The following is a 17,941-nucleotide window of genomic DNA, read 5'->3' on the forward strand; positions in this document are numbered from 1 at the left end:
AAAGGCTATGAATCATTCTCACATTGTTTAATCCTAACATTAGAAATAAAGACATCACTCTACTGAAATAATTTACATTGACTGAATTTTTAAAATGTTTTTTATTTATTTTAGAGAGAGAGAGAACATGTGCACATGCACACGTGGGGAAAGGGTAGAGAGAGAGGGGAACAGAGGATTCGAAGTGGGCTCCTCAGACAGCAGTGAGCCCGATGCAGGGCTTGAACCCACAAACTGTGAGATCATGACCCAAGCCGAAGTTGGCCATTCAACTGACTGAGCCACCCAGGCACCCCTAGGTTGACTGAATTTTAAGAAACCCACTTAAAGTTGATGTTGAAGATCAACTCTAATTCTTCTTGAGAAATGGTGTCCTATATAAGCAGCAATGGTCTGTAATCAGCATTATGTTTCAGTTTATTATAACACTATATGAGAGGCCTGATTGGAAAAAAGTAAATACAAATTGGAGTTCAATGTTAACTATTTTCAGATAAAGTATTTATAGGAAAGAGGTATTTTCAGATGTACCACCTTAATCCTGCAAAGACTGTCAGTTGCTGAGGGGGAAACTCAATCGATGTAGGATGTGTACTATAAGAACATATGCAACTTAAAAAAAAAAGTATAAGCCTTTAGCTAACAGTTATCAGAGACTGTGCAACTGCAGAAAGTATTAAATATGGATCGTTTTTCTTTATTTTTTTTAAAAAAAGATTTCATTTTTAAGTAATCTCTACACACAAGGTGGGGCTCAAGCTCACCACCCCAACATCAAGAATCACATGCTCCACGGACTGAGCCAGGCAGGTGCTCTGGATCAGTTTTCATTTTAATGGCAAACAACCACAAGACGCCATATCTTGATTATAGAACATTCTCACATAAAATTGTAAACAAAAGCATTATCTATCCTCTTTTGTATTACCGTGGAAAGTAGCTGGAAAATGAATCATATATTCTGTGCTTTTAAGTTACTTTAGAAAGTAGCTGTGGCAATAGCATAGCCAGTGTTCTGAGGTTTTGGAACGCTCTCTGGCCAACGACTAAGAAATTGCGGGACGCCTGCATTCTACCAGCACCTCCCCTCAGGTATAACGGCTGTATGGCCGTTGGGGTTTTTACCCTGTCTCTTCAGGGTTGGGCTGATAAGTTCAGCAGAAGTCAAAGCCTTGCTGTAAATCCCTACAAAGTCCACGTAGGTCCATACAGAAAAACACCTTCCCGTATCACACAATGACCACTAATTATAAAAATTACATCGTCCACAATTAGGGTTCCACTCGAGGCGGGGACGACTTCCTCCATATTTAAGGTCTCAATGAGGTGGCGATTAGCATCTTCACGATAGTGAACACCACTTCTTCTCCTCCCCTTTCCCAGATTGGAAAAAGGCTCTCACTGCTGTCCCCTTTAGCCGTGCCCCGGAAACCACCGTTACATTTTCCAATTATGAAGACAAACAAGCCTATGAAGACTACAATTCCCGTCATGCCTCTTGTAGGCGCCGTCAACGCGCCGTAGCGGTTAGTCATCTTTCCCACTTCCGGAATTGCAGGGTCTGAGGCCTAGCGGTCGCGCGCACGCACCTTTTTGCCAACAAGACAAGGCACTCGGGCCCTGTGCCGGCGGCGACGTGTGGCGTCACGTGGCGCAGGGTGCGCCTGGTCCGCGCGCTTGCGCGCGTCCCAGGGGACCGCTGACGGGCTAGCGTGCCTGCGCGGAGGCGGGGGACAGAGCAGCTGGGGCTGCGGGGGCCGCGGGGCCAGACGAAAGAGAGGGCGGGGCCAGCTCCCGGACCGCGGCGGCAACACACCGAACAAGCGCCTGGGCCCGAGGAGAGCGATGTTGTGGTTCCAGGGCGCCATTCCGGCCGCCATCGCGTCGGCCAAGAGGAGCGGAGCGGTCTTCGTGGTATTCGTGGCAGGTGAAGGGGGCGGGGGCCCGAGTTGTGGCCGGACACCCCACCGGCCTACCTCCAATCCTAGGGTTCCCCAGCCTTTTCTCCGTGCTCTCGACAGGCCCTGGCTGCCGTGCCTGTTTTCTCAGCGCCTCCCCCTTCCGTTTGGAGCACGCCGGGCCTGGCTAGGCCTCCAGCTCCTGCTTCTCCCGGCACCCCGGCCGGAGGCACCGTCACCCGCCTCGCCCCCAAAACGCGCTGAGTCCCGCCCACAGCTCTGCGCGGGTCTCTGCAGCCCACCCTCGCTGCGCCTCTCGCTGCGCCCCCCTGACGAGTTGGCGCAGATAGACCCCAGCACCTCCCTCTCGGGCACCCTGGGACCCCTCTCTGTCACCTAGAACCCACTTCGGGATGCTTCAACGCTTGTGTAGTTCCTAAGTGTTCAGGTGGGAATAGAGAGACAGGCCTTTCGACAGGCATTTAGGTTCGTAATTAATTGTGGACTGTCAGGAAGAAAGCTGTGTCATCGGTAAGCAACAAAGAGAAGCCACCTGATGTTTTCGGTTACTGGCGGTCGTACGCTCCTGAGACGCAAACTTTTGAGCTTTACATAGGTTGGATTTTTTTTTTTTTTTTTTAATGATAATAGGGGGAGAGAGTCTAATGTGGAATATTTGGTTTGTTGCAAGTTGATTTTTTTTTGTACCATTTGTTTAGAATAAGTAGATGTTCGGTGCTTGGTTCGTCTAATATCCACAGTTTCGAGAACGTGAGCGAACTCATTTATCATGTGTTACTCTGGGTTATTTTGCTCAGTATATTATTACTACCCTATTTTATTACAGAAATCTTCTAGATTTACAGTAAACCTATGTCTTTGTGGTTTTGGTGATTCTCATTACATGAACCAAGTTAGTGTTTGTGACCATTTGAACTATATTATTTTAACTACTTGTGTTTAATAACGGTATGCTCAAATTATTAACTTATGACTTGGAGAGACTAGATAATAGCTCTATCACTTTATGCAGCACAATAAAGAACAAAGGCTAAAATATGAATTTCACTTAACATTAAATTTGAAATTTATAATTGTTTTAAATTATGCCAGATTTTTAGCTTAGTGGTGTTAATTAGAAGAGTTTGAGTAGTTTAGATCCTCTTATGCAGTTTTAGAGTTTATAGTCCACATACATAAGTGCTGTGATACTGTAAGGAAAAAAAGTGGATTAAAAAGGAAAGAAGAATTAAATGATACTTAGCTGTGCTTATTAAGAGTACAGTAATAGTTTTGGGGTGCCTGGGTGGCTCAGTCACTTAAGTGTCAGCCTCTTGATTTTGGCCCAAGTGGTGATCTCAGGGTCGGTGGGATCCAGCCCCAGGTCAGGGTCTGTGCTGACAGCACGGGGATTCTGTCTGTCTGTCTGTCTGTCTGTCTGTCTGTCTCTCTCTCTCTCTCTCTCTCCCTCCTTCCCTCCCTCCCTCTCTCCCCCTCCCCCACTCATGCTCTTTTTCTCTCTGTCAAAATAAACTTGTTTTAAAAAGTGTACATTAATAGTTTTATGACATTTAAGTTGTGTTTTTCACATAAAATCTCGGTTGATTTTTGTGATAAGTAGAATAGGTTTTATTTTACCCATTTTATAGATGAGGAAATTTATGTCCACAGTGGCTAAGTGACATGGGTCACATAGCAGGGTCACAAAAAATATTTCTATCTTGTCCTGACCAATTTTTTTAGCAGCTTCAAAAAAAGTCTTATTTTTTTTTAAGTTTATTTATTTATTTTGAGAGAGGGAGCAGGGGAGGACCAGAGAGAGAAGGGGAAAGAGAGAATCGTAAGTGGGCTCCAACTCCCAAACCTCGGGATCATGACCTGAGCTGAAGTTGGTCCCTTAACCGACTGAGCCATCCCGGTGCCCCAAAAATCTTTTATTTCTTGAGAAAAACTGAACAACTGTACACTTCATGTATTATTGAAATTGGTGTCATAGTCAGGAAATTTAGCATTATGGTAGTCATTTTTTAAACAAAAAACACAATTGAAGATGTCTAAATGTTCCTAGGAGGCACTTTTGGGCTAATCAGTTAATTTGAAATAAATGCTAGATTTAATTAACAAACATATGGAAACATTAGTGCTAATTATTACAATAGTAAAATAAAGTTAGAGATCTTTGGGGTTTTGTGTGTAAATATACATTCTTCAGTTAACTTTTTACTGATGAGCATGTGTAACATACTTTTAGGATATCAGCGACTCTGATGAATGTTTGTTGAATGTTTTCAGGAAGACCATTAGTCTGTCAAAGGAGTTTGTCCCTTGACCCGTTCAAAATACTGTTGGCTCCTGTAGAGTTTTAGAAAGTTAATCTCCAACACTAGGCAGAATTAGTTTCACTCCAGGAATACATAGACAGGGGTCATGAAACTCCCAACACTTACGTGTTGCCTAGAGCTTTGTTCATAACATCGAAGGATATAACCAGAACTCATGATTTTCTTAGGTGGGAGACCTCAACAACAATAAGCCAACTTAGTAGAAAATTAAAAAGATGTCTTTATGGCTGAAAGAAGTGGTCTTAAGGGTATATACTTTGGTTCATGTAAACCCCTCAAGTGGGAAGCACTTAAGGCAAGTTCTTTATATTTAGTGAAATTTTCATGGATGAATTAAAGAAAATTGTGGGATTGAGACTAGAGAGATTACTACCAGTTCAGACAAGAGCAAGTATTTTCAAAGTATTGTGACTATGCAAATTGAAAGTAATAAAACTGAAAAAGATTTTGATTCTATTCTTGGGAAGGTAGAATATTCTGACAAGGATCCTGAAGCAAAGGTGTCAGTTCACAGAGTAGTGTTGCTAGTGGGCTAAAATTTTCATGATAGACACTATTTACTGCTTTTTTTGGTTAAAATAGACCACAAAAGCTTTTAGATTTTGACTAGTTGATGTTTTCTGGGTTGGAATTCCTGGCTGTACTAGGAAAACACACAATTGAAGATGTCTAAATGTTCCTAGGAGGCACTTTTGGGCTAATCAGTTAATTTGAAGTAAATGCTAGATTTAATTAACAAACATATGGAAACAGTAGTACTAATTATTACAATAGTAAGAGATCTCTTTGTTTCTGAGATTGTATTTTTTTTTTTTAGATTTTTTTATTTTTAAGTAATCTGTACACCCAGGTGGGACTTGAATTCACAACCTCAAGATCAAGAGCCACATGCTCTACCAACTGAGCCAGCCAGGCACCCTTGTATTGTTCTTTTCAAGTGCTTTTATTTTGGATACTGCTGAATACTACCATGGATACAGCGTTTTTTGCTAAAATTTTAGGCTGATCTAACTCCATAGCATGGTTTATATACTTCTTAATAATAAGAAACTAAAGATACTGAAGTTGGCAATTAATAATCTTGCTCCGTAGAGTTAATATAGTTCTTAGTGAGTTAAGTAATTCCATTCATCCTTACATCTCTGTTGGTCAAGCAGCTGTTGCTGCCACTAGGCTGAATTATGGACAGACATTCCTAGTGGGGATGTGATATTTGGGACCCTACCTACATGGTACAACATAATGAAAAGTACCAATCTCAGAAGTAGCAAGCGAATCTATACTTGTAGCTACCCACTTGACATCCCCACTTAGATGCCTCACAGGATTCTCAAGCTTAAAAGTATATTTACTGCCTGAACCTGTTTTTCTCCCCACCCCAGTTTTCTACATTTTAGTAAATGACACCACTTTTACATCCAGGTGGATAAACCGAAGTGTGGAGTCACCTTTGACTCTCAACTCTTTAGTCTCCTGTCTGGCTTTCCCGTTTGTTCATGACATTCCCAGTCACACAGACCTTTTCCTACACATAAAATCCAGCTTAGTGAACTCTGCATGGCTTAATTTTTTCATCCTTTAGGTCTTACCTTAAATGTTGCCCCAGAGAAGCCTTCCCTGACCAATCTAAAAGGGTCTTACTATTTTCTTTCCTAGATCTGTTCTTTTTTTAACAGTATTTATTACTATAATTATAATTGTTTACTAAACAAGTACTTTTTTTAATTTTAATTTTTTAAGTTTATTTATTTTGAGAGAGAGACAGCATGAGTGGGGGAGGGGCAGAGAGAAGAAAACAGAATCTCAAGCAGGCTTCACACTGTCAACACAGAGCCTGATGCAAGGCTCGAACTCATGAAGCTGTGAGATCATGACCCGAGCCGAAACTGAGTGGGATGCTTAACCGACTCAGCCACCCAGGCGCGCCAACAAGTACATTTTTTGTACTGTTAGATTTTTAAGCTCCAGGGCAAACAATGTTTCCTTTGTTTCACATTTAGATTATAGCCAATGCCTAGGACAATAAGAATGGAATAAAATAGTGAACGTATGAAAGAATGAATGAAAAGGATCTCTCATGCCTCACAGCCTTCTCTAAGACATGTTTGTAGTAAGAATGTTGCCATATAGTTATTTCCTAGGTTGATAATTTTGTCATTTACTTGGAATTTTACATTTCCTCACCCCATAGTGTTTGAAGATGTGCTCTGAACGATGTCACTACAAATGATAATTTTCCCAGTTTGCTTCCTCAATATCTGGAAGACTGTTACTGGCATTCTTTTTGGTCCTAGTCTGTAGATGCATTCTAGTCCCTGGTTACTTTTCCATGACCAGATTTCTCAAGCTCCTGTTCCTAGATCCCATTTCACATAGAATATACCCAAATGTGCAGCATTAGTCAATTATTGTAGGTATGTCAAGATACTTACTGTACCAGAAATTTAGCTGTTTGTTCCACAAAACACTTATTGAGGCCCTGCTGTATCCCAAGTACTTGACATATGCCAAGTTGTATTGTAGGCATTTGAATTATGTTAGTAAATAAAAGGAAAACAATCCTTGCCCTCTTGGAACCTGCATTCTAGTTGAGGGAAACAGACAGTAAACATAATAAGTAAAACACATAGTTTATCAGAAGGTGATAAGTATTACAGGGAAAAAGAGACCAGGACATTAGGGAGCTTTGGGAATGTTTGAAGGCTGTCATTTTATTTAATTTATTATTAATATTTTATTTATTTATTTTTTAAAAAATTTTTAACGTTTTATTTATTTTTGAGACAGGGAGAGACAGAGCATGAACAGGGGAGGGTCAGAGAGAGGGCGACACAGAATCTGAAACAGGCTCCAGGCTCTGGGCTGTCAGCACAGAGCCCGACGCGGGGCTCGAACTCACGGACCGCGAGATCATGATGTGAGCCGAAGTCGGCTGCTTAACCGACTAAGCCACCCAGGTGCCCCATTATTATTATTTTAAAGTAAACTCTAGGCCCAGTGTGGGGCTTGAACTCATGACCCTGAGATCAAGAGTTGCATGCTTTATTGACTGAGCCAACCAGGAGCCCATAAAAGCTGTCATGTTTTTGTTTTGTTTTGTTTTGTTTTGTTTTTTTTTAAAGTAGGCTCTATGCCCAATGTGAGGCTTGAACTCATGACCGTGAGATCAAGAGTCATGTGCTCCACCAGCTAAACCAGTCAGGCACCCCTAAAAGCTGTCACTTTATTATTTTGTACTTTATTTTATTTTATTTTATTTTTTTAATGTTTATTTTTGAGAGAGAGAGAGACAGAGCACGAGCAGGGGAGGGGCAGAGAGAGGAAGACACAGAATCTGAAGCAGACTCCAGGCTCTGAGCTGTCAGCACAGAGCCCGACATGGGGCTTGAACTTACGGACCACGAGATCATGACCTGGGCTGAAGTCGGACATTTTACTGACTGAGCCACCCAGGGGCCCCTATTATTTTTTATTTAAAAATTTTTTTAATTTATTTTGAGAGAGAGCATGAGCTGGGGAGGGGCAGAGAGCGAGAGGGAGAGAGAGAATCCCAAGCAGGCTTAACTCTCAGTGCAGAGCTGGACACAGGGCTCCATCTCACGACCAAAAGCCAGTATCAAGAGTTGGACACTTAACCATATGAGCCATCCAGATACCCTAAGGCTGTCATTTTAAAGTATGAGTAGGGAAAGCTTTATTGAGAAGATAATATTTGAACAGAGACTTAAGAGGGTTGAGCATTAACCATGTAAATATCTGAGAGAAGAACATTCTAGGCAGAGGAAACAACTAGTACAAAGACCTTAGAGTGTTTTTTATATTAGCAGAATAGGAAGAAAGTGAAGACAAATGAGGTCACAGAGGTAACTGGAGGCATGAGGCCATTTGCAGGGACTTTGGCTTTTTTACTTGGAGGGAAATTGGGAGCCATTATAGGATTTTGAGCAGAGGATTGATATGATCTGAAATTTTTAACAAAAGTTTCTGTGTTAAGAATAGACTGAGCAGCTTTGCCACATCTACTGCAGTCAGCAGACTGTCGACATTCCAGAAAATGTCGGCATCCACTCTGAAAGGATGCACAGTTATTGTGAAAGGCCCCAGAGGAACCCTGCGAAGGGACTTCAGTCACATCAGTGTAGAACTCTGTCTCTTTGGAAAGAAAAAGAAGAGGGTCCATGTTGACAAATGGTGGGGAAATAGAAAAAATCTGGCTACTGTTTGCGCTCTCTGTAGTCATTTACAGAACATGGTCCAGGGGACAGGAGTGGGGTGCCTGGCTGGCTCAGGTGGTAGAGCAGGTGACTGTTGACCTGGGGTCGTAAGTTCAAGCCCCGTGTTGGGCATAGAAATTACTTCAAAAAGAAAAAAAAAAAAAAAAAAAAACCATGATGAAGGAGGCTACATTGGGCTTCTGTTACCAGTTCTGCATATGCTCACTTCCCCATCAATGTTGTTTTTCAGAAGAATTGTTCTCTTTTTGAAATCTGTAATTTCTTGGGTGAAAAATAAATCTGTAGGATTTGGCTGAGGCTGGCATTGCTTGTTCAATATCTCAGGTTCAGAAAGGTGAGTTAATTCTCAAAGGAAATGACATTGAACTTGTATCAAACTAGCTGCTTTGATTCAGCAAGTCACAACAGTTAAAAAACAAGGATATCAGAAAATTTTTGGAGGTTATCTACATTTATGAAAAAGGAACAGTTCAGGCTGATGAATAAGATCTCAGTTGTCCAGCTATAGAAACAGAAAGATGCCAGATGATTTTTCAGGCTTATTTGTGATATTTTAAAGGTGCAGTAAAGGTTGTATTGATTTTTTGGGGGAAAAAAAAGGAATAGATTGAATAGGGAGATCAGTTTGGAGGCTGTTGTAATCATCTAGGTGATATGTATAGCTTAAATCAGGGTGGTAGCAGTGAAAGTGGAAAGAAATAGTTACATTCTGGATATATTTTGGAGATAGAGTCAACTGAAGTCAAGGATAAGTAAAATTTTGGGCCTAAAAACTGAAGGGATGGAGATACCTTAAATATAACCAACATGAGGAATGCTGAGGGTGGATTAAATTGGGGAAAGGCTGCACTTGGGAAGAAAACAGCTTACAGAAGAATAGATAGAGAATTACCTCATTTTTGTAAAACAAACAAACAAAAAAAAATGTGGCCTGGGAACTTTTAAAATCTGTAAGTTGGCAGAGGTTGTTCACCTGAAAGTGCTTGAGAAAGCACTTTGCTTAATCTCGGAAAGATTTCATCTGACTTAGGTAAGTTTTCCTCTGCCCACCACTAAGTGGTTATGTCAAAATCTAGATATTACAAGTCTAAAATGGAAGCAGCCGCTTGACAGGTATAACATAAAACATTTTGTCACTGAAGTGTGACGTACGGTATATTAAGTAAGATTAAGTGAGCAGCTCAGTGCATTTTTACTATTAAAACACTTGTAACTCTCATCCAGATAAGATGTATTTCCAGCACCCCCAGAAGGCTCCTTCATGCTCTTTCCCAGTCAGTAGCACCGCCATCCAGGTAGCCACTGTGCTGAATTCTGTCACTATAGATTAGTTTTGGGTCAGCATAACTTTTATAATTACCATACCTAAAATAAAAGGCAAGTCCCAAACCGCAAATAGAATTGCATCAGCATCTATCTACCTTGGGGAAATTCTGGAGAGTAATGCTGTGCTGTTGGGGGATGTTGAGCTTGACAGAAAAGTCCTCCATGAAGGAAGAGTGTTGTGCTTTTATTTTCTAAAATCACATGTACGGGGGCGCCTGGGTGGCCTAGTTGTTAAAGTGTCTAACTCTTGATATTGGCTCAGGTCATGATCCCAGGGTCATGGGATCAAGAGCCCTGTGTAGGGGTCCATGCTGAGTGTCAAGCCTGCTTAAGATTCATTTTCTCTCTCTCTCTCTCCCTCCCTCTCCCTTTCTCCCTTTCTCCCTCCCCTTCCCTCTACCCCTCTCCTGTCCCTCACCAATGCATACACACTCTTTGTCTCTCTCAAAAAAAAAAAAATTACATGTACAAAAGGCAAAATAACCCCTGTACGTTTCTATTATGACTTCCAATTATTGTGATACTATGTGCATCATACTTTGAATGTCTTCTTTTAGAAAATACAGTACTTTGTAAAATCTAGATAGTGTCATTCTTTTTCATTATGTCTTATTACTTTTTTTTTCTTAGCAGCCTGAGCTGTTTTTCATTACTTTTATAATGTTAGCAATGCCATAGTCATGCTCTTCATTTTATGGGAAAGTTTTTGTTCTTAAATTTGATAGAAAATAGTATTTGTGCAATTATATTTTATTTGAAATTCCACATTCTGGGGGAAAAGAATCAGCTGATACTGGCCTTATAAATATCCTTGAAATGTGTTACAGGTGATGATGAGCAGTCAACACAGATGGCTGCAAGTTGGGAAGATGAGAAAGTAACAGAAGCATCTTCGGACAGTTTTGTTGCTATTAAAATTGATACCAAAAGGTTTGCTTATGTGTTAATTTTTTTAAGTATTATAACCATTGTCTTTTGTTGTGATTTATGGTGATACTCTTAGACTATAAGAATGTTGATTTTTCTCTAAGGCGTATTGGGACCTTAAATTCTGATTGCCGTTTTCCAAATACATCATGTATCTTACTGAAAAACTCTGAAGTTCTGGTTTACCAAGCAGCTATGTGACATGCACCAGGAATGCAAAAGAACTTGTAAGAACATGGAAGTAACTGTAAATTATATATTGATTATCTCTGAACAGTTGACCACTCTTTTGGGTCCTGTTTTTGGGAATAAAGCTGTTTAATTCAATAGGAATAGTACTTTTTTTTTAATATGAAATTTATTGTCAAATTGGTTTCAATACAACACCCAGTGCTCATCCCAACAGGTGCCTTCCTGAATGCCCATCACCCACTTTCCCCTCCCTCCCACCCCCCATCAACCCTCAGTTTATTCTCAGTTTTTAAGAGTCTCTTATGGTTTTCCTCCCTCCCTCTCCTTTTTTTTTTTCCCTTCCCCTCCCCCATGGTCTTCTGTTAAGTTTCTCAGGATCCACATAAGAGTGAAAACATGTGGTATGTGTCTTTCTCTGTATGACTTATTTCACTTAGCATAACACTCTCCATTTCCATCCACATTGCTACAAAAATGCCATGTTTCATTCTTTCTCATTGCCACGTAGTATTCCATTGTATATATAAACCACAGCTTCTTTATCCATTCATCAGTTGACATTTAGGCTCTTTCCATAATTTGGCTATTGTTGAAAGTGCTGCTGTAAACATTGGGGTACAAGTGCCCCTATGCATCAACACTCCTATATCCCATGGGTAAATTCCTAGCAGTGCTATTGCTGGGTCATAGGGTAGATCTATTTTTAATTTTTTGAGGAACCTCCACACTGTTTTCCAGAGTGGCTGCACCAATTTGCATAGGAGTAAGTACTTTTTAGGTCCTTCAGAGTACCTAGTATCCACAAGTATTTTTGGTCATTCCATCTCCTCCCTTTAAAAATGTTTTGTAGAAAATTTCAGACATACAAAAGTAAGTGAGTAGTGCTGTGAAGTCCCACATAGTTGTCAACTACTTTGGTGATTAACTTATAGTCAGTCTTGTTTCAGTCACCCATTACCACTCATCCCATATAATTTTGAAGCAAATCTCAGTCATCACATCACTTCATCTATATTTTAGTGTGTCTTTAAAAAATAAGTTTTTTAACATGAATTAACAAAAATTTAGCATGTGAAAACCTAAATATTTTAACATAACTGTAATACTTCAAAGCAAATAAGTGATAGTTTCTTAATAGCAAATATCCAGCTATTTTTCACATTTTCACTTGTCTCATCTATGCCATAGTTGTATTCTTAATTTATTACAGTTTGTTTGGTTCAGGATCTATCAAGGTCCACACACTGTGATGTGTTGATCTTTTTCAAGGCTCTCCCCCGCGCGCCACCCCCCCCCTTCTCTGTATGTTTTTTCTTTGCAATTTAGTTTTTGGAGAAACAGGTCATTCGTTCTTTAGTTTCCTGCCATGTGGATTATTGTTGACTGCATCCCTGTTAGTCTCATGTAGTTCATTTCTCTGTCCTCTGTTGCTTGTAAATCAACAGTTGGATTCAAGTTAGATTTTTTTTCCATCAAGACTACTTCATAAATGGTGGTATGTCTTCCATTCTTCCATTATGAAAGCACATAATGACCTCTTGTCTTACTTTATGATGTTAGCAGTAGGCATCAATGATCAGCGCCTGGAAACATTAATTTGTTATCAACTACAAAGTGATATTCCTTTCATTTTGATATTGATAATATCAGAATGAATGAAAATTATTGCCAAGATTAAAATATTTGGAAATTTACCTGTAAGTTTGCAGATTTTTTAGTAAAAATTTTCCAATATTAAAAATTTCATGAAACAAATCATAGTGGTTTGCCTCAGAGCAGCAGTTATTCAACTATATATTTATTGAGCTATATAATACTTTAAAAAAAAGAATCTTACCATTTTAGTGTATATCCTGTCATTTATGTTTTCCATTATCTTCCAGTAGCACCAGAAATAGGAGGAGGAATGTAGGGGTATTGGAAATGTGGAAGAAATGAGAAAATCAGAATTCTTGAGGTTATATACAGACTGATGTATCTGGTATTTTTAAAAACAAAAAAAAATTTTTTTTTAAACAAATTTCTAAAAGTAGATGCAGGGATACCTGTGTATAGTGATGGTTGATTTTTGTTTCATTATAGACTGCCTGCTAATAGAATCTAATGTGTCTTTTAAATTATGAATAGTAAATTTTATGTATTGTACAATAATAATGAAATTAATGCTATAGTAACATTTTAGTGTCTATGAGTTTATGGAGATAAGCCTGCATTGAAAATAGATTGGTAGGAAATACATCAAAATTTACTTTGGTTGTTTCTGGGAAGGTAGGACTTGGTAATTTTTTTCTTTATACTTTTTTATTATATTTTCAGATGTTTTTGTGGTAATCATGCTTTATATTCAGAAAATGGGTGTAAATTTTTGGAAAGATTAATTTGATTCTTGGTATTATTCATTTGCATTGATCAGTATCTCTTACTTGTATCATAGCGTAAAGACTCTCCTGTCCCTGTCCCTAACCACCCAGTTTCCTTCTCTGGAGTAACCAAATCAAGAAAATGTATTTTCCTCCCCTTTTTAAATTCTTGTTTATTTACTTTTTTTTTTTTTTTACAGAAGTGGTAGCATTTTGACATACTTTTTTGTACCTTTTTAATGATTGCATAATTAGTTTTTACTGGTAGATATTTAGGTTGTTTTGAATCCTTTATTTTTACAAAGTATTATATTATCATTTGCAGAAGTAAATCATAAGCATTAATATCTTTTGTTACAAGGCAAGATGCTGTATTCAGATACACTTGCTGCTGAGAAAGCAACATGGCAGATACCAGCTTGATTTTTAGCCATCAGATCCAGCCACCAGTTTGTGTGTTGCAAGAATAAGTGGCTCTTTAATCTGAAAATTATAAAACATACCGGGAAAGGTCTGTAAGACAAGAATTGCAGTTTTCTCCTTCCAGCTGATGACTATGAAAGGAACTAGTAGTTTCAGAGAAATACTTTTAATTGGTAGAGTAAATTTCTGTAAAAACAACTGGATATTTGGGGGGAAATATTTGAATGCATCTAGTGATTTTCTGTTTGATTTTGTTTTACAGTGAAGCCTGCTTACAATTTTCACAAATCTGTATCCTTTCAATGAAGAATTGGTTTGATAAATATTTTGCTTGAGGATTTACCTTTCTTTTGGTTAATTCACGACATTTAGAAATTACTCATTTCTATTTAGGAGCTCATGCATTCTTGCTTTGAGGAACTTTATACTACTAAGTGTCCTTTGAGATAATACGTTGTAGCAAATGGGATTATAGGGAGTCTTATTGTCAATATCTGGAAAGCAATATGGAGCAGTTTGGTTGGAATGTTAGAAATAATTGTCAAGAGGCAAGATGTAAAATTTACAATAGATGGAATGTAATGGATGTTTCAGATAGGCAGTACAGATAAATCATAAATCAGTTTACTTATCACATGCATGACAAGCATAGTGATACTGTAGTTGAAATTATTTGGTAAACATGTTAGCTGATTACACGGTGAAATTCACAAAGATTTGCTTTGTTATCAGTAGCATTTCATAAAATTATCCCCTTGTTTTTTCACGAATCATTAGACTTAATTAAATTGTACAGATCCTGTAGTGTGTGTTCCATCCAGTTTCTTTATTGGAGACAATGGAATTCCCTTGGAAGTAATAGCAGGAAGTGTTTCTGCAGATGAACTTGTTACCAGAATTCACAAAGTCCGGCAGGTGAGAAGGAAGAGAATTTATTTATATAAACATGGGAAAATGATATGTCAGAAATTTGACATTAGAATATTTTTGGAGTTGCTCTGTATATTCAGGAACCTGCTATGCCATTAAACTTGAAAGGTAGAAAATACTGCTTTCCTGGATTGGTTTGAAAATAGCATTGTGAAGTTATAGGTACCTATGCCTAATGAGTGACTTCTTACTCTCCCTTCTCTTTACACTGTTACTTTGTTGCAAAAGAGAGATTGAACATTAAGGTCCCAAACTGTACTGCTTGACACATTTTAAGGGACTTAGTCAATTTGGGCAAATGGCTAATATAGCTTGAAACTTTTTTCCTTCAGTTCTAATTGGAAGAAAAATCAACAGTGTTTAAAAACCTTTTTATGCTCTTCTCACATTGTAGTTGAATTCCACAGTGTGATCAGTGTGATTATGCCATGTTTAGGATTATACAATCTGGATCCATCTACTTAGAAAATTTAGTACTTTTCCCTCCTATAGAGACAGTTGACTTACTCATATTTTGGTCTAATCTGCCTTGGTAAATTTAGATTCTTATCTGTTCATTAAATTACAATGTGGTTTCTCCCTAGATGCACTCATTAAAAGGTGAAACATCAGTGGCAAATGGCAGCCCGTCAGAAAGTTCAGTCTCTACTCCATCCACATCATTGGAACCTAACAACACTTCTGAAAACTCTCAGTCCAGAAATGTAGAGCCTTGTGAGATACCACCCACTTCTGATACAAAGTCAGATTCTGCGACAGGTAATTTTTAGTGTACCTTTTTGGGTACAGTAGAAGTATTCCTTCACTTCATTTTAAAGGCCTGGAATTAATATCCTTAAAAATAAAAATACTGTGTTTCTTCCCTGTCACATTCATTTAACTTAAAATTTAAAGATTGTCTTAAATATAGGTATTGGTCATATAGTGGCATTTTTTTTTTCTTTTTTCTGTCCCTGTGTTCTTAACAGTTTTCCACACAACTTTCCAGCTAGAGTATTTTGAAAGGTTCAAATGAACTGATGTATTTGGAATTGTTTTTATAACCTATAAGATATGTATACATTTAAAGAATAGTATTTGCATTTTAGAATTAGAATTAAAAGATCATTGTAAAATAGAGCTTGTGGAAATAAGAGATGTGACTACAGTGGGGTTGATAGAGGCAAAACAGAAATTTTATACTATATAATGGGGATTGTGTTCAGAGTTGTTTGGTGTAATATAGCTTGTATTAGACAGCATAGCGTTAGATAAATCAAGAAGTTAACAGATTAGTATCCTAAGAGATGATCCTACTCTAGCATCCCAAATAGCCTCCATTTGATATTTAATGACAGGAAGCTCATTTCCTTGCAAGGAAGCTTATTGTCAAAGCCCTGGTTTTTAGAAAAATTCTTCTTCATATTGAGATGAAATTTGATGCCCTGTAATTTCTCATTAACTTTAGTGCGACTTATGAAGTTAAACATTAACAGGTTTTGAATATTTGAAGAAGAGCTACCAGGTTCTCTATCAGTAGCCACATTTTGAGATTTTACATCTATAGATCACGCAAATTCTGGATGCCTACAGAACTAGGGGACACTATTGTGAATGTAGCCTGGTTAGCTCTACAGTAGGATACTTACCTTTACATTTACCTGGATATTTATCATTGCCAAATTCTTCATTCCTTTTTGAATATGTTTTCCTCTGGTATCATTTTCTTTCAGCCTGAAAAATTTCCCTTAGCATTTCCTGTTTTACAGGTCTTTTGGCAAAATACTTCTCTTCCTCTCTGAAAAATGAAAGTGTCTGCTTTATCTTCATTCTGGAAGGATATTTTTGCTAGATACAAAATTTGGAGTTTACAGTTTTTTTTTTTTTTTTTCAGCACTTTAAAGATCTTCTGGTCTCCATAGTTTTCTGATGAGAAGTTTCTGTCAGCATTGTTTCCCCATATATGGAATGTATTGCTTTTCTCTCTGCCTTCAGGCTTTTCTCTTTGATTTTCATCCATTTGACTATAAAATGCCTAGATGTGTTTTTCTTTGTATTTATTCTGCTTGGGTTTTGCTAAGCTTAGATCTCTAAATGTATAACTTTCACTAAATTTGGGGAATTTGGAGCCATTATTTATTCAGATATTTTTCTCTTTTTCTCTTAACTTGCTAGAAATATTTACATGTATGTTAGACTTCTTGATACTATCCCACAGGTTTATTTTTTCTTTTTTTTTTCTTTTTTATTCCTCTATTTAGATCGGATAATTTTGTTGATCTCTAAGTTCACTGGCTTCTTTATCATCTCTTTCTGCTCTTGAGCACATCTAGTGAATTTTTATTCTATTCTATATTTATTTTTAAGTAATCTCTACACCCATTGTGGGGCTTAACCATAGAACCCTGATATCAAGAGTCATAAGTGAGCCAGGCAGGTACCCTAGTAAATTTTTATTTTATATAAAATTAGGTAATATATTTATACTCTTTTCTTTAAGTTAACCATTTTTTAGTAGATTTTTTTTAGAGCAGTTTTAGGTTTACAGGAAAATTAAGAGGAAGGTACAGATTTTGTGTATACCTCCTGCCCCACTGTCTACATCCCCCACCAAAGTGGTACATTTGTTAGAACTAATGAACCCACATTTGACACATCATAATCAGGCAAAGTCCACAGTTTACAATACGGTTTTCTCTCGGTGGTGTACATTCCATGAGTTTGGGCAAGTGTATAATGACGTGTATCCATAAGTATAGCACAAAGTATTTTTCCTGCACTAAATGTCCTCTGTGTTCCACCTTTTCATCCTCAGTGATATTTTTACTGTCTCCATGGTTTTGCTTTTTCCAGAATGTCCTATAGTAGTCTTTTCAGATTGGCTTCCTTTACTTAGTAATATACATTTAATCTTCCTTCATGTCTTTTCATCACTTGATAGCTCATTTCTTTTTAGAGCTGAATAATATTCCATTGTCTAGATATACCACAGTTTATTAATCCATTCACCTACTGAAGGACATTTTGGTTTCGCAAGTTTTAGCAATTATGAATAAAGCTTCTGTAAGCATCTCTGTGTAGGTTTCTGTGTGAGCATAATTTTTTTTTTACTTTTTTTGGCTATTTACAGCAAGGTTGTGGTTGCTGGGTTGTGTGGTAAGAGTTATGTTTAGTTTTGTAAGAAGCCACCAAGCCGTCTTCCAAAGTGGCTGTATCATTTTGCAGGTAAAATGGTTCTGGAGTTTCTTACTCTTCCTTACATCTCCTCCTCTTCCTTTAACTTTTTATTTTGAAACAGTGTGATTCAAAGTTACAGAAATTATACTCAA

At 38.0% G+C, this 17,941-nt stretch overlaps 1 protein-coding gene across 1 annotated transcript in view; it reads left to right on the plus strand.

Annotated features, from left to right (window-relative positions):
• The first annotated feature begins 1,725 nt into the window (after positions 1–1,725).
• The window catches only part of UBXN4 (UBX domain protein 4), a 43,981-nt gene continuing 27,765 nt past the window's right edge, over positions 1,726–17,941 (plus strand). Inside the window, exons 1-5 of the mRNA XM_040474951.1 lie at positions 1,726–1,927; positions 10,629–10,731; positions 13,966–13,994; positions 14,500–14,618; positions 15,218–15,392. Of these exons, the coding sequence (XP_040330885.1) occupies positions 1,846–1,927; positions 10,629–10,731; positions 13,966–13,994; positions 14,500–14,618; positions 15,218–15,392 (508 nt within the window). The 5' untranslated portion in view covers positions 1,726–1,845. The remainder of the gene's footprint in view (positions 1,928–10,628; positions 10,732–13,965; positions 13,995–14,499; positions 14,619–15,217; positions 15,393–17,941) is intronic.

Source organism: Herpailurus yagouaroundi, unplaced genomic scaffold (genome assembly GCF_014898765.1).
Source record: "Herpailurus yagouaroundi ecotype Mexico unplaced genomic scaffold, PumYag 140, whole genome shotgun sequence".
NCBI classification, from domain to species: domain Eukaryota; kingdom Metazoa; phylum Chordata; class Mammalia; order Carnivora; family Felidae; genus Herpailurus; species Herpailurus yagouaroundi.